General features: G+C 40.8%; 1 protein-coding gene across 2 annotated transcripts; it reads right to left on the bottom strand.

Annotated features, from left to right (window-relative positions):
* Positions 1 to 2,441: 2,441 nt before the first annotated feature.
* fax (failed axon connections) lies at positions 2,442 to 10,934 on the bottom strand. 2 transcript variants are annotated; one of them, XM_064685093.1, is made up of 5 exons: positions 10,216 to 10,934; positions 5,748 to 6,086; positions 3,922 to 4,265; positions 3,760 to 3,862; positions 2,442 to 3,639 (listed from the first exon to the last, which is right to left on the bottom strand). In XM_064685093.1, exons 1-5 carry the CDS (start codon positions 10,648 to 10,650, stop codon positions 3,586 to 3,588), a joined length of 1,275 nt encoding a protein of 424 aa, XP_064541163.1. In that variant the 5' UTR covers positions 10,651 to 10,934; the 3' UTR covers positions 2,442 to 3,585. The 2 variants fall into 2 exon arrangements, with proteins under 2 accessions (XP_064541163.1, XP_064541172.1); XM_064685102.1 differs by having other exon boundaries at positions 3,922 to 4,256; positions 10,216 to 10,933.
* Positions 10,935 to 10,999: the final 65 nt, after the last annotated feature.

The raw sequence follows: 10,999 nt of genomic DNA, 5'->3' as shown, positions 1-10,999 counted from the left end.
GAACTTGTCTTTCCATCTATTTGCTGCATATCCCCAAGTCTAAGTTAACCGGATCGGACCACTATATCGCATAACTGCTTATCGGGACTATAAGTCAAAAATTGAGTTTATGCTTGAACAACTTGTTTGCTTTTGAAATATTTTTACCACTTGCAAGCTGGCATTTTATGTAAGAACATCGGATGAGTATATCAAATAGCTCTCAGAAGATCTATCGATCAAAACTAGAGCTCTTAAAGCAAGAAACTCTTAGATATTAACTCTTAAGATATCAAAAGTAAGTTCCCCAATTACGAGTTTCAATATGTTCCCAATATATAGACAGAAAATATTATAATAAAATCGTATACCTATATAATTTGGCAACCAAGGGAGTTATTAATGGACGGAAATTGTAAGATATTCCAAACATTTGTAGCCTCAGTATCGGAATACTATATCCAGATCAGATTGTTCCAATATACAACATCTGTATTAATAGATCATTTTATAGCTAACTACAAATAGATCCGATATATATATCCGCCAGGGTATTCGCTTTTCGGCACTCGCGAATATGTGTTTTTCATTGTTGTTAAAATTTGATCTAATTTATGGGTTTAAGGTGACTAATCTGGGCATGACGAATCTAGACGCCTTTGGCCAGTGGCCATTATAATGATAAAACAGTTTATGATTTTCATATCTAGCTGCGATCGGCGGGATTTTTGGCCGTACCCTCTAGTAAAAACAATATATACTATACTATATACATTTTATAGTATAGCTCTCTATCTCTATATGAACTTGAGCTGTCGTCCGGGGTTTGCTTGGCCCGGGCTGTCTGCTATCGAAACTCTATACGGAAAAAAAATAGAAGAAAGATAATTTAATTATTCTAAGCATTAGGAACCTGCAGCAACTTGTGCAGGTTATCAGAACGTATACGTCAAAGATAACTCAAGTATCATAATTAATTTCTTCAGGTTTTTGTTTTCATTCTTCTTCTTTGTTTTTTTTTTTTGACTATAAGCTACCCAGGCTTAGTTAGGAGTCGCAGAGTGCGTGTCTTCTGGAAATCCGCCGTCATAAATAATAGTTATTTGCTTTTGTTTTTTGTTTTTTTTTTTTTATTAAGAAGCATATTTATTATATATAAGATGTATGTAATACAATAATTTTTTTTGTCTGTCCGGTTGGTTGTTTTTTTTAGTTTTTGTTTTACTTTTTGGGTTTATTTTTTAATTTATCCATTTTATATAATCATATAAAACACTGAGCAGCTACAATACAAATATTGTGATAAAAACTTACAACATAACCTTTAATACATAAAAATACTTGCATAGTCTACAAATCGTATCGTTTATGGAGATGCCACTGCTTCTTCTTCTTCTTCTGCTGCTGCTGCTTCCTCAACTGTGCGAGCCAACCGCCGTTATCTACTGCTGCTGCTGCTGCTGCTCTCTCTTGCTCGCCCTCTCTTTCTGTCGCTCATCTCCTAATTTGTTCTCATGTATTATATATTTTTTTTGCTTTTGCTTTTTAACTCGCCTCATTGCACGCCGCATTCGGCGATTGTTGTTTCGGTTGGTTTCTTTTAGTTTTCCGTTTTTACCCTATTAAAAATTTGTTTTCTTCGCTTTGTTTATTGATTTCTGCTATGCCACCTTTTGTTTTTTTTTTTTTTTGTATTTTTTGTATCTTTGCTCGCGGCGTAGGCGGGTGTAGATCGGTAGAACGTAGAATTGAGTGCAGTTGTTGGATGGGACAGCAAATGAGAACGAAAAAGGAACGAAAACAAAAAACAATCAAAAAAATAAAGGCATATTTTTAGGGGCGCGGCTGAGAGTTCTCTTTTACCGCCGCGCCCCCGCTGAGAAATTTGCCAATAATTTGCATGAGTTTTGTTGTTCGAGTTTTTTGTTGTTGATTTTGTTTATATGATTCTTCACAATATTCTTCTACTAAGTTTGATGTTTTGTTTGTTTTTGTTATTTGCAGCGTTAATTACAATAGAAATTATGTTTATGTTTGTATATATATATTTGCGTAATTAAAATTAAATATTTATCGTATAAAACATATAAAAAATTGAGACGCGACATCAAATCGAAAGCGTTTGTTTGTTTATACCAAAAAATATATATTTAAAAAAAAAAATAATAATTTTTGACTACAAAAATTGATTTAGACCTTTCTGTTTGCCGAGTATTTTTGTTGTTGTTATTTTTTTATTTTTGGTTCGAATTCGTTTTGGAAAACATAAAGCAACGCTGGGAGGGGTACGAAGAGCCCGGCCAGAAATCATAAGAAACAATAATAAACAAAGGATTTAACATACAATTTTTGATGTTTTTTTTTTTTGTTGTTTTTAGTTGTTTTTAGTTGTTTTTTTGTTATTTTATACACATCTTTATGATAGGGGCGTATATAATGTATGTATATATAATTATAAGTAATAAATTTTCAATATTTTTATTTAATTATTTGCACACATGAATAAAAAATTACTATTTGCAATCATATATATATAAAAAATAAACTTAATTATCAGCAGCGGTCCCTCATCTCGTCCCCTTGTCACATCCTAAGCATCACCTGCTACATATATCATATCATATATATATACGATTATATATATATATATATATATCCGCCTTTCCCTTCAACCGTTCTTTCTTTTCGTTTTACTTTAAGCTTAATAAATTTTGGAAGAGTAAACAATACCATCGAGTTGCAATTGTTGCTGCATTATGCATTTATGTCTGCGCAAGTGTGTGTGTGTGTGTGTGTGTGTGAATGTGTATGTGTGTGTGTATACATGGCTGTGTGAGTGTGTCGAGCGAGCGTGAGTGAGTGAGTGTGTGTGTGTGTGTATGGGTGTATTATATAGATCGCTTGAATGAAAACTAATGGTTAATGCGTATTTTTATGTTGTTCTACACCTCCTCTCACCCGTTTCTCTCTCTCTCTCTCCCTTTCGGCTCTCTTTCGCTCACTTTGATTTACTTTTCATTCGAGTTTCTTTAACTAATTTTTTATAATCTTTTTGTTCTTTTTTTGTTTCTGCTTCGTCCTCTGTTTTCATCTCTTATACGTATAAACTTTTATAATTTTATACTAAAGGTTTTTACCGTTTTCTTTTCTTTTTTTGGATTTTGTTTTGCTTTTTTCTTTCCCCTTTTTACTTTGTATATATATAAAAAAAGATGTCCAAAGTTTTTACGTTACGTTATTGTATATACGTGTTTTTTTGTTGGTTTTTTTTTTTTTTTTTAGTTTTTAAAGTGGATCGTTCTTTTTTTTTTTTCTTTCTTAACTTGTTTTTGTTGTTCTGCCTGTTTGCTTTACAGTTGTCCTATGCTTTAAATGATTTTCTGCCTTATTTGTTGAATGTTTATATATGAGCGCAATGCGCTAATCAGCGCGTTTACTATATATATATATATATATATATAAATATATATATATACTATAGATATAGTAATAGTATCGTACTATGTATATATGTGGGGGGTGTTGTTTGCCTTCCGTCCTTTGCTTTCTTCATATATATGTATATATATATATGTATGTATATATATGTGTGTAACTAACGGCGCTTTACTTTGTCTCCTCCTTCTCCTTGTTCTCCTCGGTCGATTCCTTCTCGTTCGACTGTGGGGAAATTGAGAAATTAGTCATTAGTCATCATTCATCAGTCATTATTCATTAGTCATTACTCATTAGTCATTACTCATTAGTATACAATAATATCAATTCGATTTTTGGCTTTACCTTGTCCTTCTCCAACTCCTTCTCGATTTTGTCGCCATCGGTGCCCTCCTGCTCATTTGATTTCTCCTGCTCGCCGCCTTCCTTGCCCTCCTTGGTCTCGGGTCTGTAAGAAACAATTGCGATTAGTTTTGATCGGTTTAATGAGAGCATTGTTGTACTCACTCTGGCTTGGGAATGTGCGCATTCAGATCGAGCTTTGTGCAGATCTCATCCCAGTCGGGGAAGCACTTGTCCTTCATGCGCGACACGTGTCCAATCAAATTGGGACACTTCTCGGTCATATAGTCGCGCAACGGATACGCAATATCCTTGGACAGATAGTGCAGTTGGGAGAGGACCGCAAATGCGACCACATCCAGGGTGGTCGGCTCATCGCCAAAGAAGAACGGCTTACAGTCGAGCATCTCGCTGAGCACCTTCAGATCGTTCTTGCCGAACTCCTCGATCTCCTCGGCGCTGTGCACACCGATGCCGTGCGCCTTGAGCTTTTTCGTACCCTGGAACCACTTGTTGTGTTGAATATCGGTTGCCAAATATGGTTTTTTTTTTCGAAATTGATTTGGTTTTGGTTTTTTTTATTAATGTTAAACAAAATGCAGAGGATGCACAACGGGCAACGGGGGGTTGTTAGGAGTAGTTACACAAGATATACACACACACAGAGAGGTTAGCAGTAGTAGTAGAGGAAACACCATCGAAAAATCAACATAAAAATATATAATAAAAGAAACGAAAAAAAAGAGAAAAAACACCATGCAAGAGTTAGTGATAATGAATGGAATTTGGTTTGATCTTATTGTAGGTTGGTTTGTGTTTTTTTTTTTATTTTGCTTTAAATACAGCCTTGCAGAAGATATATATAGTCGGTTATATATATATAGCCTGATCTGATCTCTCAGTGTAATCTGAATAAAACTAGCTATAGATACGGATCTGTTTATACAGTCAACACATCAGTTTCAGCCAGATGGGAGTACTACTATATCATATCATATATATCAACTAAATCTTAGCAATATCGGATGACTAAATCACATATACACAGTCAGTTCTATATAGCCATGTCCCTTTGTCTGATCCGATCTCTCAGTTTAAGCAATCTTGTTGAAACTAGGAATCTATTTATCCAATATCGGATTATTATAACACATATACACAGTCGGGTATACATAGACATGTCCTTCTGTTTGATCTGATCTCTCTGTAATCTGATAATCTAGATAAAACTAGCTATATATTCGTATATTTATACAGTTAACAATATCGGCCAGATGGGACTTCTATTTCATATAACTGAATAGTTCATCTGTTGTTTTCTGTTTATAGACACATCTATACGCTTAATCTTAGCAATATCGGAAGACTATATCTCATAAGCATAGTTCTTTGATTCCACAAATGTATTGTAAATCTGTCTGCAAGGGTATTAGATATTCGGTTAACCGAAAATAACTGTTCTTACTTCTTGTTCTGTTGTGTTATTGTTGTCGTCAATTGCGGTATTTGTATATATTATCATAATTGGGTTATATGAGAGGCAACGCTGAACATAAACAATAGAGGGCGCTGCGAAGCCAAGCACCGTTATTGTTTATGTCCACATGATATACTACTATAAACAAAATTTTGAATGTAACTGTCGGTGCGCTCTGGGTCTAGTCGCTGCGACAGGCTCTGGCAATATCTCTGGCTCTAGTGTGTGTATGTGTGTTTGTGTGTGTGTGTGTGTAGGTGTAGTTGTGGTTGTGGGAGGTGCAACACAATACGGCAACGATTCCAAGAGCCTGTTACTGTTGCCTTTTCATCAGCTTCTGTGTCAATATGTTTATTTACACTAGCCAGAAATATGCCAGAACCAGCCGGAAAAATCGACTCGAATTCCCAATAAACATTGCGACGAGCCTCAGATTCATGGAAACTACAAACTAAGGTTTGATGGATTTCTAGTTTTCTAGTCTCTGGTTACGTATGTATTTCTAGCAAATTACCTTGCGACCGAATGTGATTTTGAAGAAAAAGTTCAAAATCGAATTGGGCAAACGCAGGCCGAGCGCATGCTGCAAATTCACTTTGTAGCCCTTGAGTACATTATCGGGATACTTGGCCCGCCAGTAGAAGATGATCCAAATGAGATGATTCTCGAGCATGGCAATTGTGGCATAGGACACATTGCGCTGTTCGGCGGTCAAGCTGGCATCCAAATTCTTATCATACTTGGCCGACAGCTCCTTGATGATGATGGCCGAATCGGCGATTTCCTCGCCATTTAGCTCAATGAACGGCAATTGGCCCTTCTTGGAACGGAAACGCATCTTGTGGTCGACATTCTGGAATAAGTTCATATATATAAATATAAGAAATCGGAAATTTAATGCATTAATAATGAGTAAGCGTTGAGTAATAATTGCGGGCTGAGTAATATGCTTGGCTGGGATTGGTGGGGGGGTGGGGGTGGCCCCGCAGGCGGTTTCTGTTGATATTTTTATTCTCAATAACTTTTTCCATATCGCGCATTCCGATTCATGGATGGATGGATGGATGGATGTGTGTGTGTGTGTGTGTGTGTGCGTGCATGACTAATGTGCTTGTAATGTAGTTCAATCTCTGTCTCCCACGCGACCCGGCACGGCCTGTTTCGATGTTCCGGCCGCTAGATGGCGCTCATGACATATATAGCCCTCTATACATACAATCGCATACACATATATATATATACGCACGCACGCACATACTTGCACACTTATATATGTATGCCAAAAGCGAGATGCTGCCAGCCGAAACAACCACTAGAAAAAGCTGTACCGAAAAATCAACCAACACCCAACTACCCCCACTGTGTGCGCACTCACACACATACACAAAGCATGCTGCTTGTAAAATTACACACACGAACGCACACGACGAGGAGTTGGAAAATTTCCAATTGCCGCTTTTTGAATTTGGCATATTCCAGTGTCAAAGCTGCTTGCCGCCGCCGAATTCCAGTGTGTAAACGTACAATATGCATGCGCCGTTAACCGTTACAAAAAAAGTGACAGTTATGTCCGGCACATTTTGAGTTAGCATGTGTGTGTGTGTGAGTGCACATATAATTTCTAATTAGAAATTGTCCACAACAAAAGCGGACAGTCATATCGGGGCGTAGCATATTTCATGCTTTGGCGCGGAGGGCAACAAACAGGGCAAACAGGCAGGGTGTGGTTGCAAACTCGCACACACTCGCATACAGCAAACGAGAGAGAGGAAGAGAGAGAGAGAGCGTCAGAGGGCGAGTCAGCAAAAAGAGATTATGTTTTCCAGCAGCAGCAGCAGCATCGTCGCTGCCCAGGCTGAAAAGGGTGGAGTCGTCATCGTCGTCGTCACATTTAATTCCAATGATCCACAAAAAGGCTGCCTCGAAAATGGAAGAAGCTGCCTCCAACGCATAACTGTCGCCACCACCGCACCGCAGCCATAGCCATAGCCGCAGCAGCAGAGGCCGAGGCAGCGTTTGCCGGCGACGCATTGTCGCTACACAATGCAAATGTTTATTTTTTATTAAATCATTATGCCAATTAAGCGGAGACGGGGCTCAATTTTGGCGCAGTGTGTAGAGTTTTGCATTGGCAACAATTGGATGCATGTTAAAGACACGACAAAAATGAACAAGAACAAGACCAGGGGAACAACAACAACCAACACGCCATGCAATTATGCAGCGCTTGCGTGTGCGTGTGTGTGTGTGTGTGACTTGGAAATCCACACCCTGCCTTAAGTACAAAGAGCGGAGTTTTAGCAGAGAGCGAGCGAGCGAATGAGCAACAACAAAGGCAGTGACTGTCGCCGCAACCGTTGCAGTTATTGCATATGTATGCGCAGTCTTTGTTTTGAGGCAAATATGCGGCTATTAATTAAAATATAAAAAAAAACAACAAAAACAACGAGTAACGTTTGACTGCATTTGTCGTTGGCATTTTTAAAAAGAATAAAACAAAAAAAAAATGCAATACTCCACTTCCCCTCACACACACTAGCGCTGCTGCTGCCGCTGCCTTTGCTGCGCTCACACGTACAGTTGTACTCATACAGGGTTGCCAGACCGTGCTGACGCGTCAACACTTTGTGCTGGCAATATGGCACGGCGCGCGAACATTTGAATAATTGTGAATTGTAAAAAACGGATGTGTGCGTGTGTATGTGTGCGTTGTTCGGCGTTGGCTTTTGCGCCGCAATTTCCACAAATGAATTGAAAATGGAAATTTATGCACGCACAACAACTGCCCTGCCGGCTGTTTGGTTTTATTTGTAATGCATATTGAAAAAGTGAATTAATTGCACAATATACATGCATAAATACTTACGAATGGCAGTCACATTGGAATGCCAACTATGCGGGCGGCAATAAGCAGCAACAGCAGCAGCCGCGCCTAAGCAGAATCTTGTTGTTGTTGCTGATGTTGTTGTTGTTGTAGCTGCTGCCTGGCGTTGTTAATGATTTCGACACGCTCGCTACACGCTTGTGGTGTGAAAAAATATGCGTTTGGTTTATCACCCGTCTCCTGCTGCTGCAGTTGTTTATTTTTGGGCAAGGCAAAATGTGCGCCTGCCTTTTAATGTATACAAAATGCAGCAATGCGTTTACAATAACAACAGTCAGCGGCCATAATGGGGGTACGACAATGACGGGACGGGGGGCGGGGGCGATATCACTCGATTTCATGAACGCTCGCCCTTCTACAGCGGCTTGTTGGCATTGTGATTAATGAAAATGTCAAAGGTCCATTTCGTTCCATTCAGTTTGTTGAACTCTCCCAAAGCTCTTATCATAAAGCGGAACAAAATGGAAAGTGCGCTGCGACTGCGTCGTCGTTGTGCATTGCGTACACATTGCACGCATACACACGCACACACACACACATGCACACAAATTTATATCTGACGTACTGTCAATCATAATTGCTTGCGGCTGCCGGCTGCATACAGCAGCTGCTGCCGTTACTTTCCCATTGCAGCCAAACGGCGATAAATCAATTCAATGAGCCGCGGCAGGGGCAGCGGCAGCGGCAGCGGCAGCATATGGCAAAAGCTGCTGGCGCATTATCAGCTTAGGATGGAATTTCATCTCGCGCGCCCAACTACTTGAGAGCATCAATTAACATTCTTACAGCTCACACTCACTCAGGCTACACCCCCCTCTTTCGACCCCCGCGCACTCATTAAGCCATGTAATTAATAAGATTAAAGAAAACAACAATTGCGTCGTCGTCGTCGTCGTCGCTGCTGCTGCTGCCACCGCCGCCTGGGGCCGCACCCATTTTTGTAAGTCTATAAAATATGAAGGAAAATATATGCAAAACGCATCGCGCGCGCGCCTAAAGCTTTAAAACTTTTGGAGCGTCTCGAGCTCTGTTAATGGACAGTGGGGAAAAATGAACGCCGGACAGTCGAGACGGTTATTTGTCTAGCTGGGCTACTTAAAGATAAGGCGCAGTAATAAGAGTGGATAGCAGAGAGGAAGGGGGGGTTTAGCGCAGCAGCAACAATTTTTTTTATTAAAAGCAATTACAAAACGGGCACAAACGGGGCTTGGAATTTTTGTGCAAGGCAAAGACAGAGACTGAAAAAACTAAATGAAGCAGAGCGCGCTGCAGCTGCAGCAACAAAGACAAAGACCAGAGTATTAAATGGGAGCCGTTGCTGCTGCTGTGAGAGCGAGCGCATAAATCGGAGAGAGAGAGAGAGAGAGCGCCAGTGCCAAGTGCAAAATTTGAAGCACAACTTCGCATTGGGGAAGGGTGAGGGAGTCAGTTGTGTGTGTGTGTGTGTGTGTCGGTGTGGAGTATAAAGCACAACTTATGTGAGAGAGCGGCGGCGAGACGTTGACAACGAAACAGCAGCTAGGCAGAGGCCAGGCCAGGCCAGGCACAGCGCAGCGCTGCGGCGTCGGCGCACACACAAATTTTATGTATACGCTGTTTCATGTAGACGCACACACACACATGCACATGAACAGACAGGAATAAAATCCAGCAGCAGCAGCAGCAGCAACAACAAAACGCCTGGCCTGGCTCGCTACAGGTTCAAATACGAGAACACACACCCATACATCCACGCATTGGAAGTCTGCCTGTGTGCGTGTGTGTGCCGGGATAGAAAGAAAAGGCAATGCTAAATGTATCCCTTTTCAGCGCATGCTGGCCTATAGGGTGCGGTGCGCGGGCAGGTCACAGGCTTAGCACACAATCATGGCGGTTTTTATGTATGGGTGTGCGTGTGCCTGTGAATGTGTGTGTGGAAAAAATCTCTACCGCAAAAATACATATGTATGCATGTATGCTAGGGAAAAAAAAAATTTGATGATGAAAAACCCGCCAGGGAAATGGGAAAATCATGTAAAATTTCAAATATGTTTCACCAGCAGCAAGACAGATAGATAGAAATTATGATGCTGGAAAATTGGGAAATTGGAAAATTTACCTCGTACTTGAGCGCCACCAGACGCAGCCAAGTCTCCACTTTCAGGCAATACGGTGAGAGCGACGGCAGCAGGGGAGTACGCGAAAACTGATACAGATAGATAATGTCCTTCTCAAAATTGGTCTTGTGCACATTGAACTTTTGTGCTGGGGCTTCTGATTTGGCTGGCGCAGCGGCAACATCGCCACCATCTTTCTTCGCATCGGCGGCAGCTCCATCGGCAGCGGCAGCGGCTGGCGACGCCTTCGCATCCTCTTTGTTGTTGTCTTGGGCGTTGTTAGCGGCAGCGTTCTCAGCAACGGCAGCGGCAACGGCGACAGGCTCGGCAGCAGGTTTTTCCGCCTGCTCGGCAGCAGCATTTTCTGTGGTCGCTGCTGCTGCGGCGGCAACTGCAGGCGTTTCCTCAGCGGGTATTTGAGCTACTTCGGTTGCCATTTTTTTTTCTTTTTTGCTTTTTATTCAATTTTTCTTCGATTTGAAGTTGCGCTTTCTTTCAAAATCTTCACACTTTTCCTTGTTCAAATGCACGCACTCACACACATACACGGATACGGGGCACGAGCACACACACAGAAAGACAGAGAGAGAGACGAAGTCACAGTCGAGTCGCAGTCGCAGAGTCACCACCACTACAGACAGTTTTTTAAAAAATGCACCACACAATTTGCGCACAGTTAAAAGGTACCGCACCAACCAGACGCAACCGCTCACAAAACAAAACTGAACGGTAAATTTCCATTTCAATATTTTCCAGCCATGGTAACATTCTGGCAGCGTTGCAGCA

Source organism: Drosophila montana, unplaced genomic scaffold, assembly GCF_035044405.1.
Source record: "Drosophila montana isolate Dmon_TW-CO22-7 unplaced genomic scaffold, ASM3504440v1 contig_1455_1, whole genome shotgun sequence".
Taxonomy (NCBI): Eukaryota; Metazoa; Arthropoda; class Insecta; order Diptera; family Drosophilidae; genus Drosophila; species Drosophila montana.
This window is presented reverse-complemented; position numbering and strand designations above follow the sequence as displayed.

What these genes read in the sequence shown, in the direction of transcription:
- fax (XM_064685093.1), bottom strand. Translation starts at nt 10,650, where the DNA reads ATGGCAACCGAAGTAGCTCAAATACCCGCTGAGGAAACGCCTGCAGTT. An exon ending in TGGTGGCGCTCAAGTACGAG is followed by an intron (nt 6,087 to 10,215) that starts GTAAATTTTCCA and finishes AACTTATTCCAG; the next exon opens with AATGTCGACCACAAGATGCG. An exon ending in AAATCACATTCGGTCGCAAG is followed by an intron (nt 4,266 to 5,747) that starts GTAATTTGCTAG and finishes CAACACAACAAG; the next exon opens with TGGTTCCAGGGTACGAAAAA.